The 21,546-nt window shown below is 33.7% G+C and overlaps 1 protein-coding gene across 2 annotated transcripts in view; it reads left to right on the top strand.

Annotated features, from left to right (window-relative positions):
* The window catches only part of ANKH (ANKH inorganic pyrophosphate transport regulator), a 148,379-nt gene that overhangs the window by 56,926 nt on the left and 69,907 nt on the right, over nucleotides 1-21,546 (top strand). For both annotated transcript variants that reach the window (XM_031946137.1, XM_031946138.1), the window contains exon 3: nucleotides 18,707-18,923. In XM_031946137.1, coding sequence (XP_031801997.1) covers nucleotides 18,707-18,923 — 217 coding nt within the window. The remainder of the gene's footprint in view (nucleotides 1-18,706; nucleotides 18,924-21,546) is intronic.

Here is a 21,546-nt window from a genome sequence, read left to right as displayed (position 1 = left end):
GTTACCCATACATGTAACCTGTAAATAAAAGGCTATTAAATTAAAAAAAAGAAACTTCATTATAAGATTATTTCTGATATTTTTAATATCTTTAACTATGAGAGGTGGCCAAAAAATAAGAAAGCCCTGGATTCAAGTTTCATCTGTGTTGTGTACTCTATGATTCAGACTAAGTCTTTTAGCATCTCCCTGCCAAGAAAGAATATTTGGGGATTTGCTTTAATTGAGAGAGTAAATTTTCCCACTAAGAATTTGCTATACTGATGAAATCATAGACTGCTTCTTAGGCTAATAATAATAATAATAATAATAATAATGTTATCCTTCCCTGGATATGGACATGTCATATAAGTTGTTTTGTGGTAGGTTCTTTTTTTCTTTGGAAGTGGGGGGGAGTGAATCATAGAGAAAAAGTTCCTGTAACATATTTTGATTTTGTGGATTTTTTTAAATCATAAATTAAAGTCTTATATTAACACTAATAATCAAAGTTATTGAATTTTTTTCAGGCTTTAAATATATATACAATACATACATCATATTTTAATTTTATATATATATATATAATTTGCTTTCTTATAATTTTTGAGGAAAGCACCCATTGATTATTACATTAGTTTATATTGGCAACTCAGTTTCAATTGTACTATTCAAACAAGGATAATTTGTGTATTCAGGGAGGTAAATGGAACAATTCTGAACTAGAGTTCTATGAAGTCCTTCAGATAAAGTATCTAAAAACCTGTTTTTCATCTCTTCCTTTACCTTTCTAGTTTTTTTTTTAACTGTGTAAATTTTTTTATTGATATGTCTAACACCAGTAAGTCTCTCCTAGGACAAAATTGTGGCTTTTCTCATGTCCAAGTTCAGCTACACTATCAATTTTTTTAAATTATCAACCTTATATTTTATTTATCTTAAAAATTCCTTCCTATGGGAAAAAAAGAAATAACCAATATGGGAATTTGTTTTGCCCTTATAGTTTTTTTTTTACTTTCCTCATGGTGTCTCTCTGAAACTTGTATGTTGGTAGAATGAAGGTTATTTTGATTTTTAGCTTTGTGGAGGTGGAAAGTAATGGATTTTTTTTTCTTTAACTGAGGCTGTCTGAGGATTTTGCAGACAGTCAGTGTGGGATGTTTTTGCACACACCTACTTGTTCAGTGGGTTTTTGTCTGCTGCCTGTTTATCTGGGCTGTGATACCACAGGAAGAAAGGAATTTTTTTTTAAGTGGAAATGACTTCTGCGTCAGAGGATATGAACTTGAAAGTGATTGCTTGTGTGCATCACCAATTTGGTTGGAAAAAAAGCCACCTCTTCCCAATCATCCTACCATTTATTGAGTCAGGCTAGAAGTGTCTGCTATGGAGACTTGGTGTCATGCTTGCTTCCTTGCCATAACAAAATAGTAAATGAAGATTGTGCTTTCCACAGTGAATCATTCATTTTATAGACATACCATCCTACGTTTTCCTCCTCTTCTTCATCTTCTTTTAGAAGTGTAAATATTTTATTTCCAGAATTAATTTTACCACTTCTCCCCACTTTCTCCTGGTAAACTGGTAAATTGACAACTCTGCTAACACTACACTAACTATATTAGGATAGAGAAATCAGTTTCACAAAAAATAAGTTTCATTGTGTCTGAGTGCTGAAATCAACATAGGACTAGAGATCAGACAGTTGAGGCAGGAATGAGGTAAATATTACCTCTAATCTCTGAATGTCTCTCTTTGCCCTTTGAAATACTCTCATGAAATGGATATTGGTCCAGGGTTGCAAAGCTATTTCCTGGTGTTTATTTTGAAACACAAAACCATACCTGCTGTTAGTAACATCTTAATGGCAAGTACGCGCTGGTCACAGTATGAGAGCGAGAATGGTTTATGTGTTATTTGTGGTTGAAACATTGCTACCACACTTACATTATGTAAAAGGAGGCTTTCAGACCTTGATATTAGTAAGTTATATCTGAATTGATGGCCTGGCTATCAAGTTGATGAAACTAGAAAGGACACTGGAGTTAGAAGGCCTGGATTTGAGTCTAAGGCTAACGCTATAACCATGCAGTTATGAGCTTGTCTTTCATCATATATAAAATAACAACATTAGCACTACCTCCTTTCCTACTTTAAGAGTGTTGCTATGAGGGAAGTGCTTTGGAATATATAAAGTGCTAGGTAAATGGGAACTACTATTATTTAAATCAAAAGTAGTAGCCTCATTAGGGAGCCAATGATTACATGTCTGCTAGAGAGGTATTTATGAAGGTATAATAATCCTTCTATTCAGGTGATTTTTAAGAAGCGCAGCTGTAACCCACATTCATTAGAAATTAAGTAAATCATTCAGTGGATTTTGTTGAATTTAAATATGTGTGCCTGTGGGTATGTGTATTTTTTTTTCTTATTTTCAAGAAGAAAAAGATCCTTCAACAAATCAGCTCCAGAGAGCACATGTAGAAACAGTGATTAGAGATTTTAGACTGCATATAAGGCAAAACTTCCAAACAATTACATCTATCCAAAAAGGGAATAGGCTTTCTTAAGAAGGGGATGTTTATTCTCTCTTACCAGCAGTCCACAAGGAAAAGTTGAATAGCTACTACTAGGGAAGGTTGAATTCCTGTTCAAGTAGAGGTTGGAGGAGTGAGATTCTAAGATCCTTCCCAGTTTTGGGAATGTGTTTCTCTCCATTGAATCTGCTTTTATGCCCAAATATGTGTGATAGTAACAGAGAAGAGTTGGGATTAGAAATTTTAGAAGTAACAAATAATTCAAATACTATTGGACTTGAAAATAAAATATTGGTCAGACTATTGAGATCATGACTTCATTGGGGGAAAAAATCTTTTTGTTTATTTGTTTTTGTTTTTTGCTGAGGCAGTTGGGGTTAAGTGACTTGCCCAGGAAGTGTTAAGTGTCGAGGCCAGATTTGAATTCAGGCCCTCCTGACTTCAGGGCTAGTGCTTTATTCATTGCACCACCTAGCTGCTCTCTCCCCCCCTCAAAAAAAGTCATCTTTTAAAGTCGAAAGTATAGAATGGTATACTATATGGGATGGCACTTGACCAGAAAAATTTTACTTCAAATCATAACTTTGTCACTTTTCATTATACATTTATGAGCAGTCACCCAGAATGCAAAGTGAATTGATAAAGGAGAGAGGGCTAACAAGTAATGGAAACCAGAGAAGGCTTAACAGAAGAGGTAGCAACTGAGCTGTTTCCTGAAGTAAGACAAGATATTTTGAGAGGTGAAAACAGAGTGGGAAGATCCTCAATGATGAACAACAAATGCAAATGGATATAGGCAAGAAATGTTGTATCAAGTTCAGAGAACACCTGATAGTTCAGTTGTGAAAGACATAAAGGTCATCAAGGACCTTATGCCAAAATAGGCAATTTATGTCCCATCCTAAAGATGATGGGGTCTCGTTCAAGGTGTGTGTAGAGGGTTTAAGCTGTGAATGTGAACTGTTCAGACTTCTGTTTCTCCTAAACTCCCCCAAAATTCCCATTTAATTTCTTATGCTAATTGATGATAGAACCAAAATGGGGGTTGTTAAGTTAAGTTAAAACTCCACGATGTGGAAGGGAGGATAACTATATTTCAATTTCATTATTTGATCCAGAAAATAGCATCTTCTTCCCAGAGTGGTAATGAGGATCAATGAGATCATATATATATGAACTGCTTTGCAAACTTTAAAGTGCTATTTAAAAATTAGCTCTAATTATTGGTTTGGGTGTTATTGTTATTCTTGACAGCGATAGATGTTCATGTTTATTACTTTCACTTGTCCTTTAAAGAAGACCATCTCTCTTTACAGAGTACTACAGGTTGAATTTAAATGCTTTTGTTCTCATTATGACAGGAAGAATTTTTTTTCATTTAAAAAGTTAGAGATTTTCAGTAAAGTGCTATATATTGAGATTTTGTTAACCTGTGTGTTTCTCTATGTGGTAGGGGTAGGAGTAATATATATGCTCCTTATTCCTTCTTTAAGACTAATTAAGACATGAGCTAGTACATTGGTGTTAAATAGTTATTATCAAGGACTATTAGTCCTAGCAAACTGATCCTTTTTTTTCCAACTCTTTTTTTGTGGATGATTTTTTTTAATTCTTATTAAAGCTTTTTAGTTTAAAAAACATGCATGGACAATTCTTCAACATTGGCTTTTACAAAACCTTGTGTTCCAATTCCTCTCCCTCTTCCCCCATACCTTCCCCTAAATGGCAAGTAGTCCAATATATGTTAAACATGGTAAAAATACATGTTAAATCCAATATATGTATACATATTTATACAATTATCATGCCTCACAAAAAAAGAGAAGCAAAATAAAATGCAAGCAAACAACAACAAAAGTGAAAATTCTATGTTGTGATCCACATTCAATTCCCATAGCCCTCTCTCTGGGTGTAGATGGCTCTCTTCTTTACTGAACAATTGGAACTAGTGTGAATCATCTCTTTGTTGAAGAGAACCATGTCCATAGAATGCATCTTGAAATTTTCAATTGAAAGTAAACAAGAACTTTTGGGTCTTATTCAGTCTAGTTATATATGTCATGGAGATCCATGTACTGCTTGAAACCCACTTTCTAATACATCCTCAGCTTTCTATGTGATATACATGTACCTTTCTTTCCAAAGAGTTGAAATCAAAGATGTACAATGATAGAAGGCCCTGCATAGTGAATTTAATCTTACCACTGAAAATGAGGGGAAGAGGAGAGAAAAAGAATTTCTAGGCAGTTTAAATTCATTCAGAGTGAAAACTAGAGCTACTAAGAAAGAAAATTTAGAGTTGACCAGAAGGGAAGTAAGAGAAACCATGCAGAAAATGAAGAAAAAAGCTAGAGATGCTCTTAACCTTTTATGAGTAGGAGAACCATTTTATAATGTTAGATGTAACTATGATAGCAGTTGTAATTGAAAAAATACATAATGAAGAAACTACTATGAATTTGGTCATTTTGTAAATTAATTTGTACTTTATTAATCATAATGCCATTTATATACATTATAAAATTAGCAATATATGCATTTTTGAAAAATATTATTTTGTATATGGCATTTTTGCTTATTCTTGGTTGCACATATGGATTCATGAACCGAGCTCAACAATTCTGTAGTCTCACAGGGAACACATAGCCCACATATTGAGAACTATTGCTCTAATGCATACTCCTAAAGCAGGGACAAAGGACTTCAGAATTGGAAGGGTTCCCAAAGGTTTGGCTACCTTGGACTTGAACAAAAATTCTCTCTTCAGTAAACCAAGCAAGTGATCTTCCAGTTTAACTGAAAGATCTCTAGTGAGGGGGGTTACACTGCCTCTGGAAGCAGCAGTCCCTTCTACATTGGACAGCTCCACTAGTTTTTCTTCATATGCAACCTAACTTCCACCTGTAGTTTGCCTTCTTTTCCATAACAACCTCTCAAATATTTAGACAGCTATCATGTACCCTGACCCTAAGTTTACTTTTCTCCAACCTAGATATCTCCAGTTGTTTCAACCTATTGTTCTCTGGCTTGTTGTCAAGGCTCTCCGTCCATTCTACTTACTCTCCTTAGGTCTTACCTAGTTTATCAGCGTTCTTCCTAAAACATAATGCCCCAAACTAAACCCAACATTCCACACTGGGTTTATCAGTCAGAGTGCTTTGGAAACATCACTTTCTTGATTCCAGATGCCCTGTCTCAATGCAGCTTAAAATCATAGTAGCTATATTTGGCTAAAATGTCACATTTTTGATTCATAGGACCTTCAGACCTCTAATTTATTTTTTGAAATGAACTGTTATCTAATCATGCTTCCCTTATAGCTTTGATCATTTTAACCCATTTAAACTTTATATTTACTGTGATAAGATTTATCTTATTTTATTTGATCCAAAAGTAAAACAAGAGAGAAATTTTAAAGTAAATTCTGAAGGGGAAAGATACTAGAATGGAGCCACTGACCATATATCTTTGTTAGAGCAAGAGAGTTATAGGAAATAGTGAGGTTTATGATAACTTTAGAGATGTAAATACCATTTGCCAAGATGGGGATTCCAAATGTGACATGTGAAACTTGTATAATTCAAGAAAAAAATTCATGTCATTACAGAATATTTCTTGCTTAGCAAATTCAAAGAATCCAAAGAGTATAAAACACCCATCATTCAAGTGTGTGTGTGTGTGTGTGTGTGTGTGCGTATACTTAGACACAGCAAATTCCGGTTTGCTGTACTTGACTATACATATTTGCTATAAAGGTTTTTTTTTTTTTTGCTTTCTTTTTTTTCTTTTTCAGTAGGCAGGGAAAGTGGAAAAGAGTTAAGATAAATTTTTGTTAATTTACTAAGATTTTTAAAGCTTAGATTAAAAGTTAATTTGAAAAAAAAGTCTCCATAGTTTGGTTAGTTAAAATTACCTGTGCTAATATGAATGTTGAATTTGAGTAATTCTTTAACAGTTAAACAATATTACCTTGTTTGTATATTAAATCTGTTGGTTTTGGAGGGGACAATGTAAAGTTAATCTTTTTTCTGAGATTTTGAACTAGCAATTAGCAAGTAAGTAAAAACCTTACTTAGGTTAGGTTTTACTAGTTAAACCATTTACCCAACTTCTTGGTCTATTTTAATTCTTTATAAAAACTCATCCCTATGGAGTGGGAAGTGGTGGACATTCACATCAATATGCCATTTTGAGGTTTTTCAGGAAACTCTATATATGGACACCGTGGTACACAGCAGTCACTTTGTAAGCCTAAGAGACTGTGCTTCACTTTCCTGCTATTCCCTGGAAACCACAACCTTGCATGTGGGGGTGTGAAGTGCTTGGATGCTACTCCAGTTGAGCAAAATGAAGGCGTCTTATTTGAAATTGTGTGGGACCTTATGAAAATAAAACACAACTTGGAAAGCTGCCGGGACACAAGTGATCAGAATTAACCAAAACCACTTTTTAAAATACAGGGAAGCAGAACAATAACAGTGGAAAGTTACAGAGTACCAGACTTCTGAGATGATCAAAATACAAATATAGCGATTATACATGGCTGAGAGACACCTGGAGGTTAAGTTCTGTAGTTTTCCAACTTGATTAGTCTGTTAGAGAAGAGGATAAACATTTTAAGGGGTTGAGATTGTCAAAGGTTAAGGGGATGAGAAGAAAGATTCTCTCTTCACTTATATTCAAAATGAGAACATCAAAACAATGGTAATGTTTTAGGATTACTGAAATTACAGATCAAGTCTTCTTCCTGTTGAATGGATTAGATTATTATGTAGACTTCTTCCATGCAAGACAGAATCATTGCTTACCACTTATCTATTCCTCTAAATTGCTGGATCCAGTAGGAATCAAGTGAAGAAAACATTCATCTTCAAATAAAAGACTTTCAAAATGATAAACATTAATTTTTTGATACATGAAGGAACAATTTCAATTAAAGTTTCAATGCTCTATCCACTGTATCACCTAATTCCCCCAAGTTTCTTTTCTTAAAAAAAAAACCTCAGTTTTCCATAAGAAAATATTTTTATTCCTTCCCCCCTCCTTTTTTTATATTACATAGCAATTTTTGCAAGTTTGAAATCAAGATTTGGCCCTTTTCACTTCCTCCTGAGTGGTATGGTTGTCTCCTTGAATTTTTTTTTTTACACATTCAAGGACCCTTCTTTCTCAGCTTGTACTTTGCTTGCACTAAGCAATTTGGACATAGAGACCTCATCTGTCATGGTCAGCCAGCAATCTACCCATACACTCTCAAGAGCTGTACACTCTCAAGAAGAGCTCTTATAACAATGGTCCTTTCTATAAAAGTGTTTATTCTTTATTTCTCATAGTGGCAACTTCTGTCTCAAGATTTTAAACCTTTTAAGAGAATAACAATCTTTTTAGAATCTAAATTGATAATCCCAGTGTCCATGTAGATATTCCAAATGAATAAAAACAAATGCATATCTGCTTAAGTTTTACCTTGAAAATATTTATTACCCTAATTGTCAATCAATGAATATTTACTAACTGGGTTTTTCATGTGCCCAGGGAGTTGAAATTTTATGTAGGCATGTTTGCCCCTGAATAGTCTGGAACAGGTAAAATAACTATTGAAGACATAACTTCATATAATTATATTGTATATTGTTGTCTCCTCTATGCCTTAGTTTCCCCATCAGTAAAAATAATTATAATACCTCTCTACCTCATAGGGATTTTGGAAAAAAGAATGAAAAATATATGCAAATTTCATAATAGAAAAAAGGAAATATGTGGTTTTTTATTGTTGTCATTTTGTGTATATAAATATGCAAAATAAGCTTTCATAAACTGAACCTTACAGTTCATAGCATCACATATCTAGAGACCATGATATCCAACCCCTCTCAATTTACAGACAAGGATACTGAGGCATAGTGAGGATAAGTGACTTGCCAGGCTCACACAACTTGTAAATGCCTGAAGTAATATTTGAACTCGGATCTTACTGACTTACTGAGAATTGCTCTTCTCGTCTGAACTACCAGGCTAAAATTATGAGAGATTACCCAAGAGACAGGAATTAAGGTAATTCAATGTGCAGGAGGAACATGTAGGATATGAATGTGTAGATTATGATTGTGAGATAAGAAATTTTTTCTTCTTGAGTTTACTTAGTGTTATCACATTCCCCATTCACCCTATTCTGGTTTTCATTCCTCATTTCTTCTCTGATTAAAACAACTTCTGACTTAGAAGCCAGCTAACTCCTCCTTTTTGTAACTTATCTATGCTTTGAATGTGTTCCATTCTGTCAATATTATCTGTAATAATTGTGTCTGCCCCTTGCTTTGCTATGAGTCCTAGAAAATTCTCTAAATTAGTAAGTCCTAATGTACTATGAAAAGATAATTTCCTAGGCAAAATATTACTGAAGCTCCCATAGACACACACACACATACATTTAGGACACACTGGATGAGAACCCTTCCCTTCTGCAATGTCTCCCCTTAGAAACAAATTGCCTCTCACACATTTATTTCCCCAACCACAATATGGCACTTGGGTATCACTTGCTACTGTTCACAGATCAAACCAAGATATTTACATGGTGGTAGGTGGTGGAAGTTGCAGTAATGACCTTTAGAAGGGAATAATAACTGAAGTTTTTGACAACTGCGGCAGGTAATACAGTCAATTTGAAAATAAAATTTAAGCCCCCCCTCCCCCACTAAAAAAATATTAAAATCCCAGCCCTACTATAGAAAAGGAATCGAACCTGGAAATCTAGAGGAGAAAAACTCAGGGAGAAACCCTATGGTCAAGGCCAGGAACCCATGTTAAACAATAATGCTTAGAGATTTCATAGCATAAGTATAAGTGTATACTAGGCCAACTCTGAATAAGGACAGTCAGATATATTTGTGGATCATCCTAATATAATTTTTTAAAGTTTATGGTGACTTAGAATCATTTAATTTAGAGCTAGAAGGAACAGTATGGATCAGTGAAACTTCTTTAATTTCTAGATGAGATGATAACAGGTTAAGGCTTATCACCAAAGTTATACAGAAAATAAGTAGATCCAAGATAATTCCTATTCTGAAGCATAGGGTTTTGGTAACATAAGAACATTATTTTAAATAGTTCTGTTTAGACACTGAAGTCCTTTTCTGAATCATAGAATTGATGATACTAATCTTTTTTCTTTTTTAAAAAAATTATTTATTAGTTTTTGACATTTATTTCCATTTTTTTCTCCTTCCCTCCTCTCACCCCTTCCCAAGATGGCAATTAGTCTGATATAGGTTAATACAATCATATTAAACATTAGTCATGTTATGAAAAAAGAATCAGAACAAAAGGGAAAAGCCATTAGAAAAACAACCAAAAAAAGTAAAAATGGTATATTTCAATCTGCCATCATATTCCATAGGTCTTTCGCTGGATATGGATAGCATTTTCCATGATGAATCTTTTAGAATTGTCTTAGATCATTGTATTGCTGAGAAGAGCTAAGTCTATCTAACTCTATCAAAGTTGAATGATATTATATTTCCTTTTCTTTCTTTCTTTCTTTCTTTCTTTTTCTTTTCTTTTCTTTCTTTCTTTTTTTTTTCTTTCTTTCTTTTTTTTTTTTGCTGAGGCAATTGGGATTAAGTGACTTGCCCAGGATCACACACCTAGGAAGTGTTAAGTGTCTGAAGCCAGATTTGAACTTGGGGCTGGTGCTCTATCCACTGCACCATCTAGCTAGCCCATGATACTATATTTTCAAAAAATAAGATAGTATAAAAGTTTGTAGCCATTTCATAAAAGTCTCCTTTTGACATCTAACATTCTGTCCAGTTTTATAACCATTAAAAAAAGTCACAAGTCACTTAATGTTAACTATAAATCAGGTCAATAATTCACGGTATGTCTTAGGGGCCCTCCTTTGAAGCTGATTGACCACATATATAACATTTAGAAACCTCCCACTGTGTAGCTAATACTATACTGAATTATGAGAAGGATTACCAGTTCTCCATCTCTTCTTTGAAAGCAGGAGTGTGATGTAATCGATTATGTAATTATGATGTAATCGATATTTACAATCTTTTGAGTCATTTTAAGTGTACTTTTTTTTTTAGCAAACCTAAACTTTTTTTTATTTTATATGACTTTTATTTCTAAATATATTCCTTTCCCACCCAGTAAGTCATTCATTGTTCCAAATTACTATTTACTTTAAATTTTACTTACTTTCAAAAGAACATGGAAATAATAGAGAATTATCTGTAAGCTTCAAATTGCTCTGTATTTTTTTTAAATATAACACCTTAGAGCAGAATTACCAACCACACACTGTTAATTTTGAAAACATCTATGGCCTCTTCTTTTAAATAGTAATTTCAAAACTTCTCTTCTCTTTTTCAAGGTAATAGCAACTTTTCTTTTGCTTTTCCCTAAAAATTTAAGTGATTGAATTGTTTTCATCATTTTCAAATATTTAATTTCAATTTGAATTCATTCTCAATGGATGATCCAGTATTTGATTTCTATGTGTATTTTAGAGACATTTCATTAGCTATGTAATATTTCCCATTATATTATTATTTTGTGTGATTTCTGAACAATATATGAAACTGCCTTTACTATGAAAAAAGATCATAAAATCCTTGAGTAATGTACTATGTCAGATATTCATTTTATTATCCTACACAGTACTTCACAGTTTCTCAATTTGCAGAGTACTATTTTGTACCAATTTTAGTCTGCTGTATAGTACTAAATTCCTATCAAAATTAGCTGACTTTTCTTCCCTATTGATCTTTTTAAAAAATTAACAAAGATATACCCATCTGAAAATCCAGCTGCCATTTTGTGTTCAGTGAACTAATTCACAAATTGAATTTAAGGCCTATCTTGAAACTCCCTAGTAATATAGATGATTCATCAAAAATCAGACAGCTCTATCAAAAGTTATTTTGGAGGAGAAAAATGCAAATACAAAATGGCAGGCTGTCAATTTAAAACTTCGACCTCACTTCTTTCAATAAATTATTTTCTACTTATAGCACATCATCTATGTCAGCACCACCTAAGAAACTAGAATAAGGCCATATATTTGCCTATTTGCAAATTGAACCTGACAATAAATGAACCATAAATGGAGTGAAAGATTAAGGGGACAGGGGGAAGTAACTATTTGTCAGTAATGTTCAGAGAATAGTGTAGCATTCCATTATACACAGAAAAATGTATTATTGGGTTTGTCTTTTAAGAAATATTACAACTTAGCCTACATTTTTATTATTTTTAAAATATCTGGCTATTAAAGCAACTTTCCTGAGTAAACTTCTAAGTCAAAAAACAAATCTTGGTCTGATTTACTCACTTATGCTGCTAAATATTGCAGGTCAAGATTTAATTGCTTAAGGAAATGGAAAATTAAGTGACTGTTTATTAATATTTATTTTTAGCAATTATCCTGCATGTCTTTGGCAATCATTAGTAAAAGAAAAAGCATAGATGAATTTATATAATTTAATCTTTTCCTATCCTGTCTTTCTTATTTGTCCATCATCCTTTGAATGTTATTTCTCACTTAGAAGGTAAGGTACACCAGGTCAAAGAAAGAAGATTGGACAGGGAGGCTCAGGAGACTGGGATTCTAGTCATGGATTCGCCACTAATTGGTTGTGAGACATTGCCTTTGTCACATAAACTTTGAGGTAGACTAGGTTCTGGTAATCATGGGTCGTTATGGTAGAACCAGAAGTTAGCCAGTTCAGGCACTTAGTAGCAGTACACCCCTAGGTAAAGCCAAAGTTTTAGTTTCCTTGTCAATAACAAATGAGGAATACATGTACTAGTATCATTGACAAGGGGAGGGGGAGAACAGCTCTGAACCCAAGGGTTTTAGGAGTTCCTGATGAAAACACCCAAGATTTGCCAGGAAGTTATTCTGGAGGGTAATGGAATAAAATGTGGTGTTCCTCAGGCCAGATATGTCATCACAGGATTGTTTCAGAAGTGGTTAATCTGTGAAAGTAATACTGACCCTGACTGTCCCTCTCCAATGGAGAAAAATGGATTATGTCAAAGACATGAACAGATACACTTGGCTCTTCTTAGAAGCGTTGTGCTTGATTAAAATCTTTTTTGTTCTTTTCACCCCCATGTTTCCTGCTGCTCAGGCTGGGCAACTTGACACTGGCAGTCGCCATGCATGGATAACCCTAAAGAGTCAGAAACTTGGACAGAATGGAGGCAGGAAAGATGGAAACAAATATGTTTCATATGTTTTATCACTGCAGAAATGCTGTAGTATGTATTCATTGCCCCTTGGAGCACCAGCAAGTATTTGTCCTTTCTGATATGTATTCTGTAAACCACAGAATACAAAAAAGAAAAGAAATGATTGGATTCTCTTAATTTTGTATAGTAAGAAGGACACATCCCTAATATTCTCTTGTTTAAAAAGAGGACATTTTATCATTAAAATGTCTCATATTTATATAATATTTTATAACTTAAAACATTTTTCTATGTCAAAATAGCAAATCTAAGAGGTAAATAGTACAAATACTAATTTTTTTTCATTTTATAGATGAGGTAAAACAGCACAGGTTAAACAATTTGTATGGCGTCATGCAGCTAATAAATAATGAAACTGACCCTCAAAATTTTATCTTTCTAACCACTGCATAAAGGATGGATTTAGGCATTTAAAGCAAAAGCTCTGTAAAAGAAGTCATTTAAACACCAGATATATTTTTTAAAAGAAGCATTTTAGGATCTTCCTGCTTCTTAATTTTCAATTATAAGTCTATTTAGGATGACTAGATGTCACAGTGGACAGAGTGCAGGGCTTCGAGTGAGGAAGACCTATATTCAGATGTTCTGTGACTTCAAACAAATCACATAACCCTGTTTGCCTCAGTTTCCTTGTTTGTAAAATGAACTAGAAAAGTAAATAAAATACACCACTGTCTTTGCCAGTAAACCCCACCCCCCAAAGAATCAAAAAGAGTTAGACATGATTGAAAATGACTGAATAACAAAAATCTACTTGTTTTCTGGACATAGAAGTCATGTTTAATTGGAAATGTTGATGGGGATGATTTGCTGCATCAGGGTCCATTGGGCAGGGAAGAAAAGGGGAGAACCCAGCGCTTCTTAATTGCTTCCTAAAATGAATACTTATTTTGATGCTTTGCACCAGTAATTCATAAGCATGATTATAATGCATTAAGTGTCATGTGTGATTCTTATCCATGTCTTTCTACAAATACTTTTTGCAAGATCTATATAAATGTACTGTTACTTTGAATATTTCAGAGATTCCAATGTACCATGAGTTACTTCTTTGTAGTACATGAAAAAAGATGGGTTGCACTTGTCCTTGATAATATTAATTTTTATGCCATTTCTCAGATGCAAGTTATTGTTCATGTGTCATACTCGACTCAAATCCATCACTCTTCTTTTCTTTGTGCTTTGTAATTTGGATTGTTCAGAGATTGGAATATTATCTCATTCTCAATTGTATTGCATCTCTTTTCTGATCTCACTCACCCAATTGCTAGGGCCTTTTCTTCCAATTATCCTATATCTTCCATATTTATTCTGAATATACTTAGATTTATACTTGCTCTTTCCCCTAAAGAAAGGTAAGCTCCTTAAGAAGAGGTATTGTTTCATTTTTGTATTTATAGCCACAGCCCCCTAGCACATAGCACTGCTTAATAAAGGATTATGGGTTGACTAATAGGAAAAAGAAGCTTAGAGCTTAAAGTTGTGAAAAATGTCTTTAGTGCATTCTTACTCCTCATTTTTCAGGGTTTTGTGGTACAGTTTGTTGGGAAGAAAATGGAATAAAGGAGGAGTTTAATGTGGCTTTATAGCCACACTGTTATGACTAGTTAGTTTTGCACAAAAATCATGCTCACCTATCCATTAAGTATCCTGTAGTCTGTGTTGACCATACACTTAAAGCTTAATATAGTGGAGAAGGCACCTGTCTTTGGTCACAAGAGCTGAGTTTAAGTGTCAGCTTTCTATATTCCTCTATTCTGGGCCTATTTGCAAATTTGGCCAACCTCTCTGAGCCTGAATTTTCTCATCTTATAAAATGAAAGTAAGAGAATTTGTTCTGATCTCCCTGGTCCTCAGGTTCTGTAAAATGAGTTAGTTGGACTAGATGACTTCAAAAGTCCCCAGCAATTCTGAAAAACTGTGATTCTAAATTATAGAAATGATGTGAGGGAATATTTTGTAAATCATAAAGCAGCAGACATGTAAACTATGGTGAACAATAATAAGATGACATGAATTCATTTTTCCCACTTTATTTAACCATGGTTGCACAATAAACTGTAAATTTGTTGTGATTATAAAACAGGTCTAATCATCTTCAGTATCTCACTTAAGAAAGAAATCTTAACATCTTTTCTTCCCAGGTTAAACAATATTTGTATTTTAAAATCAGTTAAATATTTAACCATAAAACACTCCACTTGGATATTGCCCAGGAGCAAGGTTTACTCTATTTGTAATTTAGCCACAAATCATTTCTCTTTTTCTCCTCTCCTTCTTTCTCCCTTCTCCCCTTAGCACTCACATACAGAAAAATTCCACAAACTATGTTACAAGACACTAAGTGATTCTCTTCTGAGCATAATATGATAGTACTGTCCCATACTAAGAAGCTATGATATTGCAGTCATTGAGTCAGCTGAAATTTTTTCAGACTTGGCATCTTAATCAAACCTTATTAATATATATCTTGCTTTCCTGTCCATTTGCCTCCTTGGCACATGGCACCAACCATGGATCATCAATAGAAATAGAAAACAGAAAATTATATTAATAAATACTCTTAGTTAAGGTCAATTTGTATCATTTTGTCAAGGAATAGACCTCCCAAATTGCCAGTATGAAGTCTAACACTACAGTATTTAAATATGCTAATATGTTTTACGGAAGTATTCTAAATAATTCATCTACCTTTTGTGGAAATCAACACCTTGGGGAGGGATGCATCAAAAAATGAATCATATGGCCTTAAGAAGAAAAAATCACTGAATGACTGAATGTTAGAAATGGAAGAAGACCTTAAAGTTAATGTCATCTTACATAGTGGGAAATTGAAACCCAGAGAAGAACAATAATTGACCTGAGAACTAGATCCTAGTTTGGTTGCTTTGAAAGTATCATAAACACATGCAATATTATAATTAATTATAAAATTATCTCATCATGCTGACACTCTTGCCAGTATGAAAATAAATAGGATGCCATTTTTCATATTTTGCCCGTAAGCAATAGATGATATGCACAAAAGTGGATAAAGGGATTACAGCCAGAATTATGAAAGGCTCGGAACAAAATGTTCATGGGTGTGTGGGTTTTGTTCTGAACTAGATGTAATTGGATGTACAACAGCAAATTAAATTGATGGGCTTTCAAGTGCTATAGGTATGTTTTGATGCATAACCAGAACCAGCCCACTCTCCAATCTTTCCCTTGCTCTATACAAGTGTTGTCATCGGAGCTCCTGAGTTTTAAGATTTATTTTAGAGTGACTAGACATAAGAGAATCTTTGGTGAAGTGGGAAATCAGTCATTTAACAAAGTGTTTCATGACAATTTATGTGTTATTTAAGAAATAGAGATAAGAGTCTTCTAACAGAGTTTGTAAGCTATTACTTAAAGGAAATTAAAGAAAACTGGAAGTAAAAATAAACATACCACATTAGCATCCTGAATAGCTTTGTCTAGAAGATGATACTGAATTGCAATAGCTTCCCAGAATTCTTACTTTTGATTGTTCTGAGGTTATCTTGCAAGCATTATTCCTCTGTAAATACATTAATTCTTTGGGATACTTGTATATAATTCTTTTTCTTGTCAGTGGATTGTTCCTCATTAAATGCAGTGAGTAAAGATACTCTCCCAAGAAAATTGGAATATTTTTGGTTCAAATAAAATATTTGTTGATCTCCTGCTCTATATGCAAGTCACTGCTCTAAGAAATGAGGAATGTTCAAAGGTTAGATTATATTTACTCATATCCTCCGGGAGCTTTTTGGTTCCAAAATGTTCCACCTGTTGCAAATTGTGTACTAAAAATTGTGTATAAGCAAAATCACATATTTTTAGGTCTCAGCTCAATGTTTATGGATGGTTTCTGAAAGTAGAGGTTAGTCTTACAAATAAATATGTAGAAATAGTTTATCACTGTGGGCTAGGTTAACTCTTTTAATAAGGTTATAAATTGTTATACATTTCTCTGAGAGCAAACAATTAAATCTTTCTGTTATATCTGAGACATTTTGTCAAAGGATAATTTGTTGGCATACTTAGGAAGAAGTTCATCCCTTCTATCTGTGACTTTCTCCAATTTATAATCTTAAAGAGTTGGCTAGAGAAATAAGAGGTTCAATGAGTTGCCTGGGATTTACATAGTCAATATATGTATCAGAGCATGATTTAAACCCAAGACTTCCTAATGGCAAGGCTGTCTTTCTATTGACCACACTATCCAGCTTCTGAGATACATAACTAGTATTGGTATAACACATGCAAGAAAGCAATAAAATGTAGTAAAGAACTGCAGGTTGATTTTTATTAAATTTCACCTAAGTTATCTGAAGAACACTGATTTTGAAAAAGAGACTAAGGAAAAGAATTTATTTCTTCTCTTTTGAATTTAAATAATAGATATTGGGATTATAATAGACGACTATATAAAGAATGATAGTTGGGAAACATAATTTCAAAAGAAAGATTCCCTAGAGAGAGCATCACTGTGAGCTCAGGTCAGTGTCCTTTTCAGTCAGTTGCACATCATTCGGAACAAGAATCCTGGCCCACTAATCATTGCACACAGCAACAACAGAATTATGTGATGATCAATTCTAATGGACAATGAGATGATTCAGGCTAGTTCCAATGATCTTGTGATGAAGAGAGCCATCTATACCTGGAAAGGACTGTGGGAACTGAGTGTGGATCACAACATGACATTTCACTCTTTTTGTTGTTTGCTTGCATTTTATTTTCTTTCTCATTTTTTCCCTTTTTGATCTGATTTTTCTTGTGCAGCAAGATAATTGTATAAATATGTATACATATATTGGATTTAACATATTTTAACATGTTTTAACATATATTGGATTACTTGCCATTTAGAGGAGGGGATGGAGGGAAGAGGGGAAAAATTTGGGACACAAGGTAAAAAATCATTCATGCATATGTTTTGAAAATAAAAAGCTTTAATAATAATAATTTTCAAAAAAGAATCCTGGCTCACTGATGTCTGAATTTTGGGCCAGAGAATTTATCTTTTAAAATCACAATGTCACATATTTTAATATGATCATTTCATCCAAAGATATAATTTAATGTCCCTATGGGACAAAATTTTCCAAACATATTTGAATTTTCCAAGTTTGATATTTCATGCCAAGAACAAGAGCTTAGTCAACTCAGTACTGGAACAAGCACTAAACTGTTGTTAGTCAACAAGTAAACAAGCTATTTACTCTTAAGAGACTTGGGCTTGTTTCTCAATCTTATACTTTCTCTTAACTCTAATGGTTATGGAACCAAATCTATGATTTTCAACAATCGAGGGAATTCTTGGAGTGTTACTCTCCTCCCAAAGTTCAAATCAGCAACTTGGACACTAAACTGGTCTAGTATCTTCCAGACAAAGATAATTAGATTGCTACTGCGGGTGTTCATTTTTACCTCCAGTTTTCTTGAAAGGGTTTCACATAAGGGCATAGCAATGGACATTAGTTCTCCTGTCTGAAGACTAGCTTTGGAGGCCCCTCACAATTTTGGCTAATCTATGCTGAACTTTTGGCCTGAGCAACTCCTAAAAACTATATTAAAGAGTAGAGGAGTTGAATTCTGAGCCAGTAGCAGAAATGTGTGTCAATGAAATCGTATATCTTTGAAATCTTAAAGAATGTAATTGATCAAATTAAAATTGAGATTCACGGGGTGGTAGTGTGTGATCCTAATTATTTCTATAAAAATATTTTTTAAAAATTTTAGATATTTATATTATTTATATTTTATTTATATTTATATTATTGTATTATATATTATATATTTTAATATTTAAATTTTATTTTAAAAATTGAATTTCCTTTGAATACAAATTATGTATCTAAACCTATTATTAATATTTGGTTTTCTTTATTTTTTTCCCCTTAACTTTACAGGCCTTGAACCGAGGTATTGCTGCTGTAAAGGAAGATGCAGTCGAAATGCTGGCCAGCTATGGACTGGCCTATTCTCTGATGAAATTTTTCACAGGCCCCATGAGTGACTTTAAGAATGTGGGTCTAGTATTTGTGAACAGCAAACGAGACAGGACCAAAGCTGTTTTGTGCATGGTGGTGGCCGGAGCCATAGCTGCTGTGTTTCATACTTTGATAGGTAAGATGCCACTGATTTACTTCACAATCCATTTAGTGGCCAAGGATCCTCTTTCCCTAAACTTTATCTTAAGATACTTCTACTACATGCATAATTTAATTTAATTTAATATACAAGCAATAAATATTTCACATGATAAGTAACAATAAATATAAATAAAATAATGAGTATCATATGTCTCCCATGTAAATTTAATTGCCAATAGAAAATGCATTTATCTTCAAAGTTATTCCATAGCTCCAGAAACAAAAACCCCTTTTTTTCCTCCGGGAACCTGTGATTCCTATTCAACTTTTACTGATCTTAGTAAAATAGCAAGTACCTCTGTGACTTTATTCATATTCATCCTCATTTAGGATTGACTTTATTTGATGTTAACACAATCACAATTTCTTTTGTTTAAGATACTGGTAATTGGTTAAAAACAAGTGTGCTCTGTTACACTCATATTTGAATTTGGAACAAATTTAATCATGTACAATTTTTTTTTTTTTGCTTAAGGGAGTGATCACAACTGCATGAGAATTATCATGGATACATTTATTTGGATCTCTTAAAACTTACTTTCAGTAGATTATCACAACACCATGCTGGTGGCCTATAAGCTCAGTATGAATAGTGCAGCAGAGCAATTTTTTGTTGTATTAAGAGAGGCATGAAGTTCTGACCATAGTAAGAAATAGTCCTTCTGTGTTTTTGAATTAATTTCTGAACAATTTAAGGAAAGATATTGAGGAGCTAAATAACACCCACAGGAGGCTTACCATTTTGGTTAGGGACTTCATCAAGCTATAAGAGAAAGAGTTGAAGGAATTGATTAGTCTAATTAGTCAAAGAGAATAACAGTTGAAATTTGAGGGGGGCAATTTTGTTATACTGGAATACTGAAGTGCTATCATATGGGAGAAGAGTTAGATTTTTGTGAATTTAACCTTAGAAGAGAGGAATAGGACTGAATTTATAGGCAGGTTTTAGGGAAACAGATGGAGTTCAATGTAAAGAAATAATTAAGAACAATTAGAGCTATCTAAGAGTATTAACAGGCTATCTTAAAGGAAATGGGTTCCCCTTCACTTGAAATCTTCAGGCTAAGACTTATCTGTTACGATCTGAAGAGGATTCTTTGTCAGATATGGATTGTAATAGGTGTCTCTGGAAAGCTTTTCCAACTCTGAGGTCATGGGACAAACAGCCCTCCTATAGTCTTTGCATAACATTATACATCATTGTGTATACATGTTCTGCAATTTAACCAAATCCTAGGTCTATCAAGGTCTTTAGATAGGAGTTTTGTTCTCGCTGGCTTCTTGGGAGGTGATAAAACCCCTAAAGCCATGATTACTGAAATCCTTGGCTTTAATCCGGCTCCATTCATTCATTCATTCAACATAGAAATTGATTGGCACATCTATAAAACCCCATTGACCACAAAGACCTGTGACTAACACTTTGCCAATCCATTGTTTACTTCAAATTTGGCATTGATTTATGCAGGAACTATGAATATGAATTATAACTAAAGGAGACAGCGGTTTCCCCTAATCCATTTACAATGTATTATGATCTAACAGCATACAATGTCACTTCCTATGGAAAATCTTTCTTCTTATTTTTGTTTAATGTGTCATAGCTCCCATGTCGGGACAGCATGCAAGATAACATGCAGCCTTTCATCTTACTTAGCAAATATCCAGTCCAGTTTCTAGTGCTAACTATTTGCACTCACAAAGCTCTTGGCAGAAAAGTTGCCTGTTCCTTTGGACCTCTGCCCAAGGCTCCATATATGTGTCCTAAATGTTCACTGGAATCAGCGTTTACACATATATGTGCAACTTCAATGATTTAGTGATATCTAAGTATTTGCATATCAATTTCTTCAGCTAATGTTATCTTGGGCCTTTTCCCAAAAAATGTTTAAATTTCAGCCCATTCCATGTTTAATATACAACAAAGGGGTTTCTATACTAGTTAAAAGAACCCCTTTTGTTTTTGAATGCTCTTTTAAGTTTGATTTCTGAAATAAATGCATCAATTACTTCCTTCTATCTTTTTTTCAAAAAAAATGTGTGGAATGGATTCAGAGGTCACTTAAGTCTGAGCCTGTTTATCAGGAAATCATATCCAAGAAATTTGAGGTGCTATCCCACTGAAGCTAAAGAAATCTTTTGCCTTTCAAGAAATCATTTCTATAAAATTATCATATTTTATATATTAAAATTGGATTCCATTTTCAAGCATATTATTTATGAGAAGATAATGAATTTAATCATATAATTGAAAGATAGTGGGGGATGGGTGCTAGACCCTTTTCCCAAATTAACTAATCAGAGACATATTCAGGTATAAAGAGAAAGCATTTATTTAGTCCCTGCAGGGAGAGGCCCAGCACACCTAGGAGGCATCTCAGCTCCCACCATGTGCTCGACTTGACCAGCAGAAAGTAGAATACCCAGTTAAAACCCAAGCCTTTTCATTGTATAGACTAAAAGGAAGCATCATTCTCCCTTATTTCTGCTTTCCCATCAATTCCCTACATTTCTCTACTTTTTACTTATCCTCTGGAGACTAGGTGAACTTTGCCAAATTGATGCCCTTTGGAAAATGTGAGTTTTTTTTTCCATTT

Source organism: Sarcophilus harrisii, chromosome 1 (genome assembly GCF_902635505.1).
Source record: "Sarcophilus harrisii chromosome 1, mSarHar1.11, whole genome shotgun sequence".
Taxonomy (NCBI): Eukaryota; Metazoa; Chordata; class Mammalia; order Dasyuromorphia; family Dasyuridae; genus Sarcophilus; species Sarcophilus harrisii.
Note: the sequence above shows the minus strand (reverse complement) of the source record. Positions and strands in the feature narration are given on the sequence as shown.